The sequence below is a fragment of the Mobula hypostoma genome, chromosome 1 (genome assembly GCF_963921235.1).
Source record: "Mobula hypostoma chromosome 1, sMobHyp1.1, whole genome shotgun sequence".
NCBI classification, from domain to species: Eukaryota; Metazoa; Chordata; class Chondrichthyes; order Myliobatiformes; family Myliobatidae; genus Mobula; species Mobula hypostoma.
In genome coordinates, this window is record NC_086097.1 from 106,851,636 (window position 1) to 106,873,372 (window position 21,737).

Here is a 21,737-nt window from a genome sequence, read left to right on the forward strand (position 1 = left end):
GAGCAGTTAAACATAAGCAATAATTGCTCAGCTTGCCAGTAATATCTATATCATATAAATGAATAAAAATAAATCTTAGTAAATACATTCTGTAATTTCTTCAGAGCCACAGAAGTCGTAAGCATCTATTTCTAAAAGGCTTATGGGAAAATGGTACAAACTTCTGAAATCAGTACCAGTTTACAATTCATATAAATATAGAAAGATCCCTTTTTCAGAAAAAGATGCTTTTTTAAAAACATACTAGTAATGGGTTCATACCAATATTATTTTTCCCATTGGTTAAAGAAGTACAGCACTAAATCTTATACTACACAATACTTTAAATATTTTACCTAATTCTCTATAAGTATTAGAAGTTCAACAGTGGGTAAGCATTTCAGAGGTACACTCCAAAATGGAATGTCACCAAATGAAAGCATTCATTGGCAATGGGTCTACAATTAACATCAATAAAATGGTAGTGTCTGAATTTCTCTCCCAAGTACTAACTGCAAGCAGAGCAGTCAGTACCCAAATTAACTGCAATTACTACTACAGGCAAAGCACAAAGTATCGAATTTCACTCCCTAATTCCTATTTCATGTGTTTGAACTTGTGAAGTGGGAATTCTTGGCAACCTACCAATGCTCATCCCAATGCCGCTCCCAACTAAATAGGACACAGGATAGAGTCACTCACCTTCTCAAGTCTCTCGTCACATACAGCCAGACTTGATTAAAATGGCCAAATTTCCCTTCAATTGAAGGACATGAGTGAAACAGACTGGGTTGCAGAACAATTGACTCATTTCATTGAAAAAGACTGCACTTTTTAATTTCAAATTTATTTACTTACAGGATTAATTAGCAGCATGATGGGATTCAAACCAATGTCTCTGGATCAATAGTCCAGGCCTCTGGACACTAGCCCATAGAATTAAAAGAAGCACTACTGTAACTTCATAAAATAAAAATTGTAAGCAGGGCTGAATTCCGAATCTGGACTCATTCAAAAATATTAATTTGTTGAATTATATTCTCTAAATTTTCTACATAATAAAAGCTGTCTCCTTTCGGCTTCTGGTACTTGTGTACTACACTGCTTTTTCATGGAAGGAACAAAGTGGTATTTTTGATAACATAACTATCGAATGCATTTAAAAACACCGATAAAGTGTTTCAGATCAGGTCAGTCTTCAATTACAATAATGTATGAGTTTCATAAGCTGTTTATATTCTATATTTGGAAAAAATCAACTACTTATAGAACCCTATTTTCAGAACTAGATCAGCTAAAACTATTGAGAAAACAAGGAGGAATTTGATTCTATCTATAACCAAAAGAGACTTACTCTTAGCAAAAAGAGAAAAAAAAGTGTAGACATGAGGGAGTGATAATGTCTAGCCGAAGGCATCTGTTGTAAAACAAATCACTGAGCTGCTAAATCGGCTATATCAATGCTCTATCAGTGTCTGTGTTCCAAACAAATCAGAACACAAGAAGGCGAAGATTTGGGTCAATAAGCTTAGGTGATTTACACATATAACTCCTCGAGCAAGGTAGAAACAAAGTCATATTGGCTTTTTTTTTTGCAGCTTTGTGCACCCAGCTTCTGTCAGTCCAAAGAGAACTCCAAATGTTAATATAATATGCTCTGTAACTCAGATAATTTAAAGAGCTCAAATTCATAATCCTCACAAAATGTAAAGTGGCTTTGAAGATTTTGATATTAAACGACACAAAGGCAAAGTGATCAAGGCACAGGCACTGAGTATTGATGCTACTAGACGGATTCACACATTGGCATGGGATCTATCATTACAGCTGCTTAAGAAAGACAGAAGAATATTGACTGAAAAGGTTTGAAGGCCAGACAAAAACTGGTGCCTGATTAGAAAATGTATGACATGAACCATTGAAAGCTATCTGATGAAGAACCTGCAGCAAGGAATTAAGGCAAAGTGGAAAAGTGTCATATAGAAAAGCTTAATTACTCTAAAAATATTAAAGAAGAAGAACAGAAATATCTTGACTATTATCATGTGTTTTATTAGGAATATTAAAACAATGAAGACAGCGAATTAGATTCCAACAACTGTTATGAGTTGAAAGTCATGAAATTCTATCATATACAGTACGGCAATATTTTCTGTGCACTACCGAAATGAATTTTATCAAAAACACAGCAGTGTTGGCACAAACAACAGGAATTATGCAGACGCTGGAAATTCAAGCAACACACATCAAAGTTGCTGGTGAACGCAGCAGGCCAGGCAGCATCTCTAGGAAGAGGTACAGTCGACGTTTCAGGCCGAGACCCTTCGTCAGGGCTAACTGAAGGAAGTTAGTAAGAGATTTGAAAGAGAATACAAGGAATAACATGAACAAAGTGGATGAGCTTAGAGTGTGGATCAGTACTTGGAGCTATGATGGTGTGGCTCAGGGGCAGGAATGGCTACTTAGAGTGCTGGGCTTTAGATGTTTCAGAAAGGACAGGGAGGGAGGCAAAAGAGGTGGGGAGGTGGCACTGTTGATCAGAGATAGTGTCAAGGCTGCAGAAAAGGAGAAAGTCATGGAAGGATTGTCTACGGAGTCTCTGTAGGTGGAAGATAGGAACAGGAAGGGGTCAATAACTCTACTGTTTTTTTTTTATTGACCACCCAATAGTAACAGTGACATCGTGGAGCAGATAGGGAGACAGATTCTGGAAGGATGTAATAATAACAGGGTTGTTGTGGTGGGACAATTTCAATAGGCATGTCCCTGGACCGAGGGGTTCAGATGGGGTAGAGTTTGTTAGGTGTGTTCAGGAAGGTTTCCTGACATAATATGTACATAAGCCTACAAGAGCAGAGGCTGTACTTGATCTGGTACTGGGAAATGAACCTGGTCAGGTGTCAGGTCTCTCAGTGGGAGTGAATTTTGGAGATAGTGATCACATTCTATCTCCTTTACCATAGCATTGGAGAGGGATAGGAACAGACAAGCTAGGAAAGCATTGAATTGGAGTAAGGGAAATATGAGGCTACCAGGCAGAAACTTGGAAGCATAAATTGGGAACGGATGTTCTCAGGGAAACGTATGGAAGAAATGTGGCAAATGTTCAGGGGATATTTGCATGGAGATCTGCATAGGTACGTTCCAATGAGACAGGGAAAGGATGGTTGGGTACAGAAACTGTGGTGTACAAAGACTGTTATAAATCTAGTCAAGATGAAAAGAAGAGTTTACGAAAGGTTAAAAAAACTAGGTAATGATTGAGATCTAGAAGATTATAAGACTAACAGGAAGGAGTTTAAGAAAGAAATTAGAAGAGCCAGAAGGGGCCATGAGAAGGCCTTGGTGAACAGGATTAAGGAAAACCCCAAGGCATTCTACAAGTATGTGAAGAGCTCGAGGATAAGATGTGAGAGAATAGGACCAATCAAGTGTGACAATGGAAAAGTGTGTATGGAACCGGAGAAGATAGCAGAGGAAAAGGATCGACGATTGTAGTGGACTTACAGTGGACTGAAAAGCTTGAGCATGTAGATATTAAGAAAGAGAATGTGCTGAAGCTTTTGGAAAGCATCAAGTTGGATAAGTCATTGGAACCGGACAAGATGTACCCCAGGCTACTGTGGGAGGCGAGGGAGGAGATTGCTGAGTCACTGCATTATCGATGGGGACATTGAGGGTTACAAATGTTGTTCCCTTATTCAAGAAGCAGAGTAGAGATAGCCCAGGAAATTATAGACCAGTGAGTCTTACTTCAGTGGTTGGTAAGTTGATGGTGAAGATCCTGAGACATTTGGAGAGGCATAATATGATTAGCAATAGTCAGCATAGCTTTGTCAAAGGCAGGTCATGCCTTACAAGCCTGATTGAATTTTGAGGATGTGACTAAACACATTGATGAAGGTAGAGCAGTAGATGTAGTGTATATGGATTTCAGCAAGGCATTTGATAAGGTACCCTATGCAAGGCTTACTGAGAAAGTAAGGAGGCATGGGATTCAAGGGGACATTGCTCTGTGGATCCAGAATTGGCTTGCCCACAGAAGGCAAAGAGTGGTTGTAGACGGGTCATATTCTGCATGGAGGTCGGTGACCAGTGGTGTGCCTCAGGGATCTGTTCTGGTACCCCTTCTCTTTGTGATTCTTATAAATGACCTGGATGAGGAAGTAGAGGGATGGGTTAGTAAATTTGCTGATGACACAAAGGTTGGGAGTGTTGTGGATAGTGTGGAGGGCTGAAAGGTTGGGAGTGTTGTGGATAGTGTGGAGGGCTGTCAGAGGTTACAGCAGGACATCGATAGGATGCAAAACTCGGCTGAGAAGTGGCAGATGCAGTTCAACCCAGATAAGTGTGAGGTGGTTCATTTTGGTAGGTCAAATATGATGGCAGAATATAGTATTAATGGTAAGACTCTTGGCAGTGTGGAGGATCAGAGGGATCACGGGGTCCGAGTCCATAGGACACTCAAAGCTGCTCTGCAGATTGGGGGGGGGCGGGGGGAGGGAACGTCGAACGTCAACTCAGACCTTGAGAAGCCTGCGTCGGGAAAAAGGCTTGCGCAGGTTGATTCTGTGGTTAAGAAGGCATACAGTGCATTGGTCTTAATTAACCGAGGGATTGAGTTCAAGAGCCGAGAGGTAATGTTACAGTTGTATGGGACCCTGGTCAGACCCCACTTGGAGTACTGTTCTCAGTTCTGGTCACCTCACTACAGTAAGGATATGGAAACCATAGAAAGGGTGCAGAGGAGATTTACAAGGATGTTGCCTGGATTGGGGAGCATGCCTTACAAGAACAGGTTGAGTGAACTTGGCCTTTTCTCCTTGGAGTAACGGAGGATGATAGGTGACTTGATAGAGGTGTATGAGATGATGAGAGGCATTGATCGTGTAGATAGTCAGAGGCTTTTTCCCAGGGCTGAAATGGCTAACACCAGAGGGCACCGTTTTAAGGTGCTTGAAAGTAGGTATAGAGGAGAGGTCAGGGGTAAGTTTTTTTTATGCAGAGAGTGGTGGGGGCGTGGAATGGGCTGTCAGTGACTGTGATGGACGTGGATACAATAGGGTCTTTTAAGAGGCTCTTGGATATGTACATGGAGCTTAAAAAAAGTAGAGGGCTATGGGTAACGCTACATTTTTTCTAAACTAAGTACATGTTCAGCACAGCATTGTGGGCCAAAGGGCCTGTATCGCGCTGTAGGTTTTCTATGTTTCTATGACTCTGGGTCTGTATTGAGTATTGGTTGCTAAGCTCCTGAGATGAAGATGAAGAAGTTGAAATAGGGCAGAGATAAGCTGGAGATAAACCATATGAAAGTGAGAACAGGGTATATAGTTGGCAGCAAAGGTGGCAAAGCTTTAGATTTCTCAGAATTGGTAGAATCATGCATTATATAAACACTTTGTGCTTGCTGTAGGCTAACCATCTCAGCCTCAGGACTTTTCTGCTAGAGTCCTTGTCCACAGGACAATGTCGGGGCAATATGCTAGCCCACTGACTAGAGCTGCTTCACCATAAGACCTCAGTTTTGCTGATGACAATGCGATGTTTGATTCAATTTCCTATGACTCAGTTAACAGAACAGTTCTTTCTCACATGTAACAAGATGCAGGCAACATTTAGGCACGGGCTGCCAAATTGCAAAGTATTTCTTACTACACACAAGTAATTGGCATTGATCACTCTAACAAGAAACAATCAACCCATTTTCCCTTGATGTTCGACTGTTTTAGCACCAGCAGTTCCCCTGCTATCAATAACCCCAGGGTCAGCAGTGACTGCAAGCTTTGCAGTAACCACATAAATACTGCATCTCCAAGAACTGGGTAAATGACTCCCCAAAGCCTTTTAGCAATCTGCAAATCAAGTATGTGGTGAAATACTCTCCACCTCCTGGATCAGTACAGCTCCATCAATATTGAAGTAGCATGATGAAATGTTGGACAAAGCAGCTGAATTGACTCAACAAGGAGTTCCTCATAAAGGCAAGGCTACTCTGACAGCACCTCCACCACCTGGGAGGACAGTCAGCAAGCAGGTAGAATGAACAGAAACTGCATCTATCACTCTCTGTCAAAACTCATCCAAACAGGAAAAACTATTGCAAATTCTTCTTCTGCACCAGACGAGATCAACTTCCTGTAACTCCTTACTGTGAAAATATGTACATTCACCATATGATTACATCAGTTTAAGAATGCTGTCCAACACTATCTTCTCAAGGTCAAGTTCAAAAGGATATAAATCCCAGTGATGTTAACATATAACGAACTAACAAACAAATTCATGTGAGTAGGATCTAGTAGAACTGTGAGATAGTTGTTTTTTTCTCTATTTGAGATTATGAATTAGGCTTGCCAGATAATCAGAACTATAATTGCTCAACTATGTACCCCTGGATATTATATATGAAAAAAAGGAACATTCTATTTCACTAGCTATGCCTGTATTCACAAATCAGTGTTTTAGCTAGCAAATGATGTTTGACTATTGTAAGTTCACCAGTCATTCACAATCATGTAATAGGCAAGACACTACCCAAAATGCAAAAGCTACAAGTTCTCAGCAAAGGATACAATTTGTACAAGCGTAGTACATAGTTATAGTGAGCCTGGATTCAGGCATGACTATGTGAGGCAATGCACCAACCCAACAGACTTTTTAACGGAACAAGAGTGATAGATCAATGCATTATATAATGTTATAACAAGAAATGGAAAACAATCCAAATACTTTTCTATAATAAAGACTTTGTGTACTAGAGCAAAACTAAACACTACTGGACCACGAGCATTATTTATCATGGTAAAAAGGAGTTTCTCTGGTTACCTTTATCACAGTAATATTCTGTTTCTTCACAGCTGAGATGTTCTGACTCGTACTCGGCTGAGAAGTTTTCTTCCTGAGTGTAGTCTCCTCCATTAATTGCATCATTTTCTTCAGACAAACATTCTTCTTCATCATCTTCAATTGTGTCTTCCAGTGGTCCTATTAAAATAGTAAGAGGGTTCTCTGTAATATTGTGTGCACAGATCATTACTCTAAGAGCATCCATAAGAATGTATTTTCTTGTTTCATAGAATTCCTAACAGATTCAGCAATATAAATGAGGAATCCATAAACTTTGCAACAGTGGTAGGGCAGAGTAGACCCCCCGCAACCCCCCAACCCCCAAGCTTTTTCTGACTTGCAGCAAATTTATACAACCAATAACTTTGTTCTAATATTTAAATCTTTCTGATTAACAAGATTTGGAATCTAAACTGCAGAAAAGATCTAATATGTGTAATCTCTCCCAGTACTTTAACACTTGGAGTCCAGTAATCCAGTTTTCATTCTGGTAAAACTGTACTCTCCCTTAGTCCAATATTTCCATAATACCATAAAACAAGAGAGCAGAAATAGGCCACTTGGCTGATCAAGTTTGCTCTGCAATTGAATCATGGCTAATTTACTATCTCCCTCAACCCCATTCTCCTGACTTCCATAACCTTTGATGCCCTTTCTAATCAAGAATCTATTAACTTCTGCTTTAAATATACCCAATGACCTAGCCTCCATCTGTGGCAACAAATTAAATCTGTGGTAATCCTCTGGCTAAAAAAAAAATTTCGTCATCTCTATTCTAAAGGGAAGTCCTTCTATTTCTGAGGCTGAGCGCTCTGGTCCTAGACTCCTCCACCATAGGAAACATCCTTTCCACATCCACTCTATCTACGCCTTCCAACATGCGGTAGCTTTCAATGAGATACGCCCCTCAATCTTCTAAATTCCAGTGAGTACAGGCCCAGAGCCATCAATTTTGTCATCCAAATGATTGATATATAACATGAAAAGAGGGGTTCCCATACTTACCCCTGCGGAATATAACACAAGTCAGCCAACCAGAAAAGACCCCCTTTATTCCCAATCTTTGCATCCTGCCAGTCAATCTTCTATTCATGCTAGTATCTTTCCTGTAATACCATGGGCTCTCAGCTTTTTCTTCCAAAATGTGGTGCCCAGAACTGTACAGAGTATTTCATATGTAAAGCTTTGCAGAGTTATGCAAAACCATAGCTCTATTTTATTCTAGTTTCATAGGTATATAAACATCAACATTCTGTTAATCTGTTTTTTATTATTTCCTCCATCAGTCCATGTCATTTTAATTATCTGTGTACAAAGAATGTTAATTCTCAATTGACCTCCACAGTAGTTGTATTTTATTTATTTTAGTGCTACAGCATAGTAACAGGCCCTTTTGGCCCAATGAGCCCTTGCTGCCTAATTACACCCTTGTGATCAATTATCCTACTACTCCTGTGTCTTTGGAATGTGGGAGGAAACTGAAGCATAAGGAAGAAAGCTATGCTACCATTTAAAAAGTATGAAATTTCTTTCTATTTAGGTCCATTGTCTACAGTGAACACATTTGAGTCATAGAGAAGTACAGCACAGAAATCAGCCCATCTAGTCCGTGCCGAATCATTTAAACTGCCTAGTCCCATTGACCTGCACTGAGACCATAGCCCTCCATACCCCTCCCATCCATGCACCTATCCAGAAACTACTCTTAAACATTGAAATTGAGATTGCATGCATCACTTGCACTGACAGCTCATTCCACACTCTCACCATCCTCTGAGTAAAGAAGTTTCCCTTCAGGTTGCCCTTAAACTTTTCACCTGTCACCCTTAACCCATGACCTCTAGTTGTAGTCCCACTCAATCTCCATGGAAAAAGCTTGCTTGCATGTACCCCATCTATACTCCTCATAATTTTGTATACCTCTATCAAATCTCCCCTCCATCTTCTACATTCCAAGGAATAAAGTTCTAACCTATTCAATCTTTCCTTATAACTCAGGCCCTCCAGTCCCAGTAAAATCCTTGTAAATTTTCTCTGGATTCTTTCAACCTTATTGATATTTTTACTGTACGTAGGTGACCAAAACTGCACACAATACTCTATATTAGGCTTCACCAACACCTTATACAACTTCATCATAACATCCCATCTCCTTAACTCAATACTTTGATATATGAAGGCCAATGTGGTAAAAGCTTTCTTTATAACCCTAAATATTACCTAAATGTTTCAGCTATTTCTAATTTTATGCTTTCTTGTATACTGCTTACAATGTCACATATTTTCTTTCCCATTTTATTAGTTACTACCATGGACACCTCACCCAAAAATTCAATAAACTTCATGAACCAATCAATTATTTCTAAATTTATGCCGTTTTCTGATCAGCTAAAAGTATTTCTAAGCTTGACCCTACCAATTAACCAGCAACATAAAATAGATCAGCTAGACAAGCTTTCTTATGGACACAGAATTATGCTCAAGCGACCTAATTAATTGATTAATTGCTCGAGGAGTTTCCAAACTAAATGAGTACTCCTTGAATTAAAAAAACTCTCCCCTCTCCAATCAAAACAAGTTTCTGCTCACACAAAATGATGCTTAATGATCCGTAATTTTGAATTCCTTGCAACCACCACATTTCTCCCTTTTCTTTCACCGAACACCCCCGCCAAACAATTAACGTTTCTAAAGTTGTTTAGTCAATGTTGTGACATTGCTTTTAATAGCCCTATCTATGCATTCACTGGTAAGGTATTGAACAGGCTGAACCTTTATCCAGAGAAATCGAAAGGCATGAGAGATGAACATTAAGGGTGGCATGACAGTGGAGTGGTTGGCATAATGGTACAACAGTGCCAGCGAGCCGGATTCACTCCCACCACTGTGTGTGGTGAGTTTGTACATTCTCCCCATAACAGTATGGGTTTCCTCCAGGTGCCCCAGTTTCCTTCCACATTCCAAAGCTGTGTGGGTTATTAGGCTGATTGGTCACATGGATGAAATTGGGTGGCATGACTCCGTGACCTGCAAGAACCTGTAACTGTGCCATATCTTTAAATAAAATAAACATTAAAAAGCAGAAGATTCTGGCCAGTAATATGGATGCTAAGAGGATGATTCACATAGTGGGGATATTTAGAACTAAGATATATGGAAACCAGCTTTTTATTTTCATTCTTTTTCTGTATCTAGGCATCACCAGCAAAGCCACTATTTATCACTTTTCCTTAATTGCCCCTGAGTGGATGATGATGACACACTAACTGAACTGCTTGGTCCTATATGCCCCAGGACCAATGAAATTAAACCCGGTGAAGATGAAATAATACTGGCATACACTCAATAACCACTTTATTGGGTACCTCCCATACCTAATAAGATGGCCACTGAATGCATGTTTGTGGTCTTCCATGCACTTCAACATTCACCAAATTACAGGAAATTTATTAATAAGGTTGAAAGAGTGCAGAGAAGGTTTATAAGGATGTTGCCGGGACTTGAGAAACTGAGTTACAGAAAAAGGTTGAATAGGTTAGGAATTTATTCCCTGGAGCATAGAAGAACGAGGGGAGATTTGATAGAGGTATATAAAATTACGATGGGTATAGATAGAGTGAACGCAAGCAGGCTTTTTCCACAGAGGCTAGGGGAGAAAAAAAACCAGAGGACAAGGGTGAAGGGGGAAAAGTTTAAATGGAACATTAGGTGGGGGAACATTAGAGAGTGGTGGGAGTGTGGAATGAGCTACCAGATGAAGAGGTAAATGCGGGCTCATTTTTAACATTTAAGAAAAACTTGCACAGGTACATGGATGAGAGGTGTATGGAGGGATATGGTCCAGGTGCAGATCAGTGCGACTAGGCAGAAAAATGGTTCGGCACAGCCAAGATGGGCCAAAAGACCAGTTCCTGTGCTGTAATGTTCTATGGTTCTATGGTTCTACATATGGGTAATCTGAGTTACTGTCACATTCGCGTCAGCTCGAAGCAATCTGGCCATTCTCCTCTGACCTCTCTCATTAACAAGGCACTTTTGCCAACAGAACTGTCGCTCATTGGATGTTTTTTGTTTACTGCACCATTCTCTGTAAACTCTAGAGACTGTTGTGCATGAAAATCCCAAGAGATCAGCAGTTTCTGAGATACTCAAGCCACCCTGTCTGGCACCAACAATCGTTTCACATTCAGTCACTCAGATTACATTTACTCTCCATTCTGATGTTTGGTCTGAACGACAACTGAACCTCTTCACTATATTTGCATGCTTTATGCATTGAGTTGTTGCCATATGATTGGTTGATTAGATATTTGCATTAATGAGCAGGTGTACAGGCGTACCTAATAAAGTGGCCACTAAGGGTATTTTCGAGTCAGGATGTGTGTGATTTTATGGATATAGAACAGCTAGGTGAAAAGATAAGGATACAGCAGATGAAATGTTGCATACAAAAATATGGTGTTTGTCTGTAAACTTAACGGATTTAAGTTCCAATACAACAATCTGCCATGCCATAATATTTACCATATTGCTTAGATACTACAATTCAGATGTTTCAATCACATAAAAATAATTTCAGCATCTTTGCTAAAAATAATACAAGGAAGCATTCAAGATCATGATTAACGACCTTACGAGCATAAAAAGATTAAAATATTGGAAATATTCAGGTCAGAATCTGGTCAGTCCTGCTGAGTATTTCTAGAATTTTCTCTTTTTATTTTAGATTTCAAGCATCCCAGTTTTGTTTATATTTTCCTTTACCTGTACGTAAATGTTCATCTTAAGCTAGAGATTCAAGATTGCACTTTCTACTGGTCACTTTTAGCTATGTGCCTTACTTGTCATTTAAGGACATTTAGTTGCTTACTCACTTGTCTAATCAACAAATTGCACAATAGAAAAGATGCAGTATATTGTTGAAAGTAACTTGTTGGTTTGAAAAGGGCTGGAGAGACAAAGAGAAACATGTCCAAAAATTATATAACACAGGTTAAGGCGTGGACGTGAAGGGCTAAAAAGCCTGATTCCATGCGATATGACTCTTTGATTCTACGAGTTGAATCCAATTCCAAAAAGACTCAGATCATCTACCAACCGTCACCAACTGAGACAAATCGGATAGAACCATCAATTCAACTTGGCGAAACAACCCTGGAAAACATGGACCACTTTCCATATCTTGGAAGTCACCTCTCCTCCAATGTCGACCTTAATGATGAGATCCAACATCGTCTTAAATGCACTGGAACTGCTTTTGGACGTCTCCAAACAAGAGTCTTTCATGATCGTGACATCTGAACAGACACCAAAATGTTAGTGTACAAAGCAGTGGTGATCCCAATGCTCCTGCATGCATCAGAAACCTGGACAATATACCAACGACATCTGAAGGCACTTGAAAAGTTCCATCAACATTGTCTTCGAAACATCTTAAATATCAGCTGGGAAGATAGAAGAACCAACATCAATGTGCTAAATGAAGCAAAAACAACAAGCATTGAAGCCTATGTCATCAAGAACGAACTAAGATGGAGCGGTCACGTTGTTCGGATGAAAGACGAACGTCTGCCGAAACAAATCTTCTACTCCCAGCTTAAAGAAGGCAAACATAAAAGAGGAAGGCAACAGAAGAGATTCAAAGACGTCTTAAAAGCCAACATGAAGAAATGTAACATTGACATCAACAATTGGGAAATCAATGCCAAGGACAGGAAACTCTGGCAAGCCATCATCTGAGAAGGAACAACAACTTTCGAAGCCAACAGATTGCAGAATTAGAAGAAATGAGAGGAAAATGGAAAGAGAGGCAGCAACTACCAAAGCCCGGTCTGTCATCTGGAACTACCTGTCCTGAATGTGGAAGAACTTTCAAAGCCAAGATTGGACTCATAAGCCACCTGAGAGCCCATAAATAGACCAGTGGAACAAAGACCATCATCCTCGACCTTGAGGGATAGCCACAACACCGGTCCTTATCCTTTAATAATACCTCAGCTTCACTCCTTATATTTCCAAACTCGAAAAATATACTGCTATCTGGCGAATGAAGCTACACAGTTTATTCCCGTCAAAGAGTCAAAAAAAATAGGCAGATGCTGCAAATCTGAAACAAATCAGAAAATGTGCAGATCCTGAGCAGGTCTGACAGCATTTCAGAAGAGGGAAAGAGTTAATATTATTGATTGATGGCCTTTCATCCGAGTTTGCTGCTGTTCCTGTCTCCTCTGAACAGTCATACCAGTTTCCCACAAAACTGTTGTCAGTACTGCTCCCTCGGTCTCTAGGCCAATCCATTCATTCTTGGTCATTTCAAACTCCAGACCTTTCCAATCTCCCTTACTATCTTTCTTCAAACAAATTAATTTTTTAGATTTTACCCCACCTCACCAAACTCTACCCTAAGCACCACAGCAACCAGGACATGTCATGTATTATTGCAATGGTATTAATGACATACAAGGCTATGTCTTCTCTGTCTCCGCTCACAACACACTTCCCCCTCCTCATCCCAATTTTTTCTCCATTCTCTCATTTAAATACATGCTGTCTAGCTTTGGCCTTCGTTCACTATTGCGCAGGATACAGTACATCTGGAATTTGATGTGCTATCAAATGATATCACTGACAAACAGTGTGCAAATGATAAAATGAGAAGGTATTGGGTGATTTGAAGGTGAGAGTTAGTACCTGAAAGGAGAAAAACTGTTTCAATGAGGTTTCTGTAGCTAACAGCATATTTAGCCATTTTCACAGCTACACTTCTAATGTATTTATTGGCAGTAAAACTCTGAGACCCTCGAACTGTGGGCATTCTCCCTATAAACAACCCTAGTCCGTTTTGTGACATTAAAGGACATGGTCTTAAATCTTTATAGTGAACCGCTGATTTAAACCCCCAATACCACATCTGATGTGAACACATAAAGCTTTCTGATGTTAATTTCCTTTGCTAAATGTACTACCATAGCAGGACAATTATGAAATGCAAAGATAAGCCCCTGCTTCTCTTTACCACTACTAATCATCCACCTTATCATCCACCTCCCTCCAGCCTCACTACTAACAAGTACAGTGAGATTTAGACCTTCATGCCACCAAGTTTGTCTGCTTTAATTCCCAGAATGCTGCTGTTCAGAGAGATCTTAGTGTCCTCATACACAAACTACTATATGTTAACAAATAGGAATTGGGGAGGGAGTCGAAGTCAATTGAAATGTTGGGCTTTATTGCAAAGAGGATTGAGCAAAAACGTAGGACAACCTTGCTAAAACTACACAGGACATTTGTGGGATCTGAAGTACAGTGCACAAATGTGTTTTCCTTATACTGAGCCAGTACAAATTTGGTTCCTGAGATTACAGCATTAGCCAATGAGGAAAGCCTGCTCTGGTTGGGCCAATACTCATCAGAGCGAGAGCATGAGAGTTATTCAATTGAAACATACACAAATATGAGCAATGTGAAAGAGAGATGCTGAGAGGACGATTGCTCTTGTAAACAACATTTCAATGGCAGTTTATCTTACACACAGTGAAATAGCTGTATTGTTATTCATCACTTTCATTGCTAAATATTTTGCAGTATTGCATAAAAATTCATCACAGATAGAGAACAAACACTTTTTTTAAAACAATCTTATATTTAATATTCAAAGCTTTTAGTTATTGCATCACACTTGTAATGAATAATTACAACTATTTCTGTGTATCTTTAAAAATCTAATTTACTTATTTTTATAAGTTATGGAAGTGCTTTTCTCACTTAGGTCTTCAGTGTTATCACTTTTGTTGTTTTGCATGCAGAATTGATTCAGTCTTCAGAAATATCAAACGCTGTAGTCGCAAGTTCAAGGTAATTGTTATTATCAAAGTACATATATGTCACCATATACAACCCTGAGATTCATTTTCTTGTGGATATACTCAACAAATCTATAGAATAATTACTATAACAGAATAAAAGAAGGACCACCCATCTAGGTGCTCAACCAGATTGCAGAAGACAACAATGCAAATACAAAAAGAAGAAACAATAATAATAAATAAATAAACAATACGTATCAAGAAAACGAGAGGAAGAATTCTTGAAAGTGAGTCATTGGTTGTGGGAACATCTCACAATGAGACAAGTGAAGTTCAGTGATGTTATCCCCTTTGATTCAAAAGCCTTAAGGCTGAGAGGTAATAACTATTCCTGAAGTTGGTGGTGCAAGTTCTGAGGCTCCTGTACCTTCTTCCTGATGGCAGCAGCGAGAAGAGAGCACGTACTGGGTGGTGGGGATCCCTGATGATGGAAACTGCTATCCTGCGATAGCACTTCATGTAGATATGCTCAATGGTTCAGAGGACTTTACCTGTGATGAACTAGACTGTATCCACTACATTTTGTAGGATTTTCTGTTCAAGTGCATTGATGTTTCCATACCAGGCTGTGAAGAAGAATCCTGGTGCTTGAAAATGTACTTCTGAAAGGTATCAACAACTTACAGTTCCAAATCAACACATTTGCTTTCCAAGTTTATGTTGCTTACTGTAAATGTGACAAATATATATCATTGTGGCGACCCACTTTCTATACAAGCGAACCGGCTCAGAAAATAGCCCGCGCATGGGGAGAGACTTTTGTAATGCACCTCTGACGCCATTTCTGCCCGGAGAGGGCTGAAAGAGAACTGCTTAAAAGCCAGTGCTGTGAAGTTTAAATAAACGAGTCTCGAGTGCGACTTACAGACTGCGTGTCATTATTTCTAGCTCAGTGTGTAGCACATCGCTACATTGGTGACCCCAACGGTCCAAACGGGATTTGGACCAAAGATGATCAACTCTTCTTCATCTGTTCACGCAGTTTCACTAAAACTGCCAGCTTTCTGGACGCTGCAACCACGCGTGTGGTTTGACCAAGCAGAAGCCCAGTTCCAGATTCGGCAGATATCTTCGGATTCCACACATTACTATTACGTGGTGAGCTCCCTTGACCAGGAGACAGCTGCACGGGTTGGGGATTTCATACAGTCACCCCCCGAAGAAGGCAAATATGCAGCATCCAAAGCGCTGCTCATAGAGACCTTTGGCCTCTCACGGTGTGAGCAAGGTGCCCGCTTGCTGCACCTGGACGGTTTGGAAGACAGGCCGCTGTCAGCATTAATGAACGATATGCTGGCCCTGGCTAAAGGACACAAGCCCTGCCTCATGTTTGAGCAGGCGTTCCTAGAACAACTGCCCGAGGACATACATCTACTGCTGGCCGAGGGAGATTTCAGTGACCCCCGGAAGGTGGCAGCCCGGGAAGACGTGCTGTGGAAAGCCAAGAGGGAGGGCGGGGCGTCCGTCGGACAGATTACCAAGCCACGCGCTCAACAGCAGGCCAGACCAGGCCCGGCAACCGAGCGCACACAACCCAGAGGAAGGAGTGAGGAGACCAATGAATAGTGGTGTTTCTACGACCAGTGGTGGGGCACAGAAGCCAGCCGTTGTTGCCCACCCTGCAAGTTCCAGGGAAATGCCAGGGCCAGCCGCCAATGACTATGGCAGCTGGCCACCAGGACAGCTTCCTGTACGTCTGGGACAAGCAGTCGCGACGCCGCTTCTTAGTCGACACTGGAGCGGAGATCAGCGAATTACCCCCAATGGGGTATGACACCCGCAACAGGGCGACCCTGATGGCCGCAAACAGCAGCACGATTTGGACCTACGGCACCCGCACAGTTCAGCGCCAGCCGGTTCACATGGTACTTCACACTGGCCGCCGTGGCCCAACCACTCCTGGGGGCGGACTTCTTGCGAGCCCACAGCCTGCTGGTTAATTTGCAAGGGAAAAGACTGGTCTATGCCAAGACTTTCCAGACGTTCTCCCTGGGTGAAGCCAAGTTGCCGGCCCCACACCTCGACTCCATCACGCTATCTGACAATGAATTCACCAGAATCCAGGCGGACTTTCCATCGGTTTTGGCACCACAGTTCACGGCAGCCATGCCCAGACACAGAGTACAGCACCACATTCTGACCCGGGGACCACCACTCCATGCCTGCGCACGAAGGCCCCCTTGGACAAGCTCTGCCTGGCGAAGGAGGAGTTCAAGAGGATGGAGGAATTGGGGTCGTACGGCGGTCCGACAGCCTCCCACTTGCACATGGTTCCCAAAGCAGCCGGGGGCTGGAGACCATGCGGTGACTACCGCAGACTGAATGAGGCTACAACTCCAGACCGCTACCCCGTGCCACACCTACAGGACTTTGCAGCAAACCTGCATGGGGCAAGCATCTTTTCCAAAGTAGACCTCGTCTGGGGGTACCATCAAATTCTGGTACACCCTGAAGACATCCCCAAAACAGCACTCATCACCCCGTTCGGCCTGTTCGAATTCCTCCAAATGCCGTTCGGCCTGAAGAATGCCGCACAGACGTTCTAGCGACTAATGGATGCGGTGGGATGCGACCTGGACTTTGCATTCATCTATTTGGACGACATCCTCATAGCAAGCAGTAGTCATCAGGAGCATCTGTCCCACCTCCGCCAGCTCTACTCCTGCCTGAGTGATTTCGGCCCCGTGATCAACCCAGCCAAATGTCAGTTCAGACTCGACACCATCGACTTCCTGGGCCACAGGATTACCAAAGACGGGGCAACACCTCTGCCCGCCAAGGTAGACGCGATCCGCCACTTCGCCCGGCCCAACACAGTCAAAGGCCTGCAGGAGTTCATTGGTATGGTGAACTTCTATCACCGCTTCCTCCCCTCAGCAGCCCATATCATGCGCCCTTTGTTCACCCTGATGTCGGGTAAAGGCAAGGACATTACTTGGGACGAAGAGGCCGCGGCCGCTTTTGTTAAAGCCAAGGAAGCCTTGGCAGACGCTGCGATTCTGGTGCACCCCAGAACGGATGTTCCAACCGCCCTCACAGTGGACTCATCCAACACAGCAGTCGGTGGGGTGCTGGAGCAACTCATCAAGGGGCACTGGCAACTCCTGTCGTCCTTTAGCAGGCACCTACGGCCACCCAAACTCAAGTACAGTGCCTTCGACCGGGAGCTGTTGGCACTATATCTGGCAATCCGGCATTTCAGGTACTTCTTAGAAGGCAGGCCGTTCATCGTGTTCACGGACCACAAACCGTTGACCTTAGCATTCACAAAGGTGTCCGATCCCTGGTCGGCCCGCCAGCAGCGACATCTGTCCTACATCTCCGAGTACACGACGGACATCCAGCATGCCTGGGGAAAGGGCAACATCATGGCAGATGCGCTCTCCAGACCAGCTGTCCAGGCCCTGACCCAGGGGGTGGAATATGCAGCACTGGTGGAGGCGCAACAGGCAGACGACGAGATGCCCAGCTACAGGACCGCAGTCTCGGGTTTGCAGCTGCAAGACTTCCTCATAGGCCCAGGTGAGAGGACCCTCCTGTGTGACGTGGCTACCGGCCAACCTCGCCCCATCTTCCCGGTAGTCTGGCGGCGGCGAGTTTTCAACTTCATACACAGCTTGGTGCACCCATCTATCAGGACAACTGTCTGGATGGTCTCCAGTAAGTTCGTGTGGCACAGACTTCACAAACAGGTCAGTGAATAGGCCAAAACGTGCACGCAGTGCCAAACAGCCAAGGTTCAGCGGCACACCAAAGCCCCGCCGCAGTGGTTCGAACCCACCTGCCGGAGGTTCGACCACATTCGTGTGGATATCGTGGGGCCCCTGCCAGTGTCACGAGGAGTGCGGTACCTCCTAACTATGATAGACCGGTTCACCAGATGGCCAGAGGCGGTCCCGCTCAACGACACCACCGCCGATTCCTGCGCCCGAGTGCTGATTGCAAACTGGGTAGCACGCTTCGGGATACCAGCCCACATTACCTCCAACAGAGGTGCCCAGTTCACCTCCAGCCTGTGGTCGGCTGTGGCCAGCCTATGAAGAACACAATTACACCACACAACTGCCTACCATCCACAGTCGAACGGACTAGTGGAACGCTTCCACCGTCACCTGAAATCGGCTCTCATGGCTGGCCTGGAGGGGCCTAACTGGGTGGACCAACTTCCCTGGGTCCTGCTCAGAATCCGCACGGCGCCCAAGGAGGATCTGCACACCTCGTCGGCCGAGCTGGCGTACGGCACACCCCTGGTCGTCCCAGAAGAGTTCATACCAGCCTCAAGGGGGCAAGAGGAAGAACCCGCAGCAGTCCTGGACAGACTATGCGAAAGGCTCAGCAACCTGGCCCCCGTACCGACTTCACAGCATGGACAGATCCCGACCTGCGTACCCAAAGACCTGCAGAACTGTTAGTTTGTATTCATACGAAGGGGCACACACCGGGCACCACTACAGCGGCCGTACGAGGGGCCGTTCAAGGTGATCAGTAACAACGGGTCCACGTATGTTCTGGACACTGGGGGGAAAGAGGAGGTTTTCATGGTGGACCGACTCAAACCGGCCCATGTGGACTTGGCACAGCCAGTCGAGGTTCAGGCACCGCGGCGCAGGGGCAGACCACCCAGACAGAGACTGATCCAGACTGTGGACATTGGGGGTGTATCGCCGGCTCTGGGGGCGGGGGGTGTCACTTTCTACACGTGAAACGGCTCACAAAATAGCCCACACACGGGGAAAGACTTTTGTAATGCACCTCTGATGTCATTTCCACCCGGAGAGGGCTGGAAGGAAACTGCTTAAAAGCCAGTGCCGCGAAGTTTGAATAAACGGGTCTCGAGTGCGACTTACAGACTGCGTGTCATTATTTCTAGCTCTGTGTGTAGCACATCGCTACATTATGATCTTTGGTGGAATCAATTACCTTTGATCCCAAATCAAGGCTATCACTAATGTTATTTTAAGACTGTAATTCAGTCTTAATATAGTGATATCATAGTCATAGTTCAAGTTTAATTGTCACTCAACCATACATGAATACCCATGAATACAAACAAAGCAGCGTCACTACAGGGCCAAGGTGCAAAACAAGAGTACCAACAATCACACAGCCCAAGGCACACAGATAACAAGCACATAAGTCACACAAAAGTATAGTCTACTTACATTCCATACTTACGGAGTTCTATTTAGATTGTAGTTAGTTATTACATTAACATTTCATAATTTTACTTCTGCAGTTATTGTAAATAAATCATTTGTTCTATATATGTAAATATAAAATAATAAATCTCACAATAGAGGGTTCAATGGTGGATTTCTCTCAACTACCACAGAGACATTTTCAACACTCAGCTGCCAGTTCTTCAACAGGCATCAAACAGAGAAAACTCCACTGGTGTTCACATGAATGTAAAACATCCATGAGATAGCACAGTGGCACAGCAATTAGAGCTGCTACCTCACAGGTCCAGGAAGCCAACATGATCCCAACCAAAGGTGCTGCCCATGTTCCTTCTGTGAAAGCATGGGCTTCTGCTGGAGGCTTCTTTACTCTCACATCCCATGGAGATGGTATAGATTAACTGACTATTGTAAATTACTCCTTTGTGTTGGTAAATAGAAAATAATGAAAGGTAAATTGATCGACATGTGAGAGAGTAAGTCACCAGGGTGCAACAAAATAAGGAGAAGGGTAAAAGGACTTACAATATTGTTCTACTGCGCGTCAGCATGGACCTATGCCTCATTTTTCTCACAGTAAACTACAGAAGACGCAATCAAGGCCAAAACAGAAGCATAAAATGGTTAATATTTTAAATGATACCAACTTTCAACAGTACATAATGGAACACAAGTTATATGCACTCATTTTTTCCCAAGGGAGAAATAAGTTAAATAGAATGATTACTTTGATGTAGTTGAGATAGGAGTCCTGCATAGGCTATTATGATTGAAAATAAATTAATCCCGTGATAAATTAATCCTCGAAAAACAAGGTAAGAATTGGGAGGCATTGATAACTATTGTGAAGTAATCTCTGAACACTGGAAAATACACTGGGGCGCTCCAATTACTTTGGGTCCTTTAAATAACAGAATAGACACAGGGATGTGGTTTGCCCTCAAATTCCAATACGCAGTAAAGTAGGAACATAAATTGATTCCCCATAAACAGATATTGGCCCAAACTTTGCAGCCAACAGCAACGTGGCTGTACTTAAAGATGGCTTTAATAAAAAGGTAGCATGAGCTATTCCACTGATGAGAATTTTGACAAAGACCAGCAAAATGATTTTGAGATGACTGATTTCTGGATGGCTCTTCACATGACCACAGAGGAAATATCAGAGGGGGTAATGCAACACAGACCAATCCACAGAATTCAGAACCATCTGATTGGAGAATAAGATGCATTTACAGACCTACTCTGAACTGCCCAGAGAAGTAAATAGAGTTTAAATGATGTTGGAAACTTTTAAGATCTATGAGAAAATTTTAGAATCTGTTACAGAAAAATTTAATTTACCAACTCTAAGAAAGATCCTCAGAAGAAAATTCTCTTTTAATAATCAATTGAAAGATTTTAATATAGTCTTTTAAAATTAATTGCTCCTATTCCACCTGACACTTCAGTAATTATCCATTCTGCATCTGCACAGAATTCCAGAATATTACTCATAATTAAAAATTAACAAGTTAAATTGCCAAACCTCATCTGCCCAGTTTTCTCATACACTTAAATTAAATCTGGAAGTCAATGGATTTGCAGGCGCTTTTGAGTTGAAGTCACAGAGTCAAACAGCAATATAGCACGGACAAGCCCACTGGTCCTACCACTCCATGCTGACCATGGTGCTCACCCAGCTCATCCTAATTTCCTGCAGTTGTCCAAGTCTCTTCAAGCCCCATCCCTCCATGTACAGCAGGGGTCCCCAAGCTTTTTTGCACTGCGGACCGGTTTAATATTGACAATATTCTTGCGGACCGGCCGACCGGGGGGGGGGGGGGGCCGGTGGTGGGGTTGCCAACGGACAAGAGTAGCAATC

The 21,737-nt window shown here is 42.8% G+C and overlaps 1 protein-coding gene across 1 annotated transcript in view; it reads right to left on the minus strand.

The window, feature by feature from the left end:
* Window positions 1-21,737, minus strand: part of zfpm2a (zinc finger protein, FOG family member 2a) — a 1,018,220-nt gene that overhangs the window by 756,206 nt on the left and 240,277 nt on the right. The window contains exon 2 of the mRNA XM_063033489.1: window positions 6,808-6,966. Within this exon, the coding sequence (XP_062889559.1) occupies window positions 6,808-6,966 (159 nt within the window). The remainder of the gene's footprint in view (window positions 1-6,807; window positions 6,967-21,737) is intronic.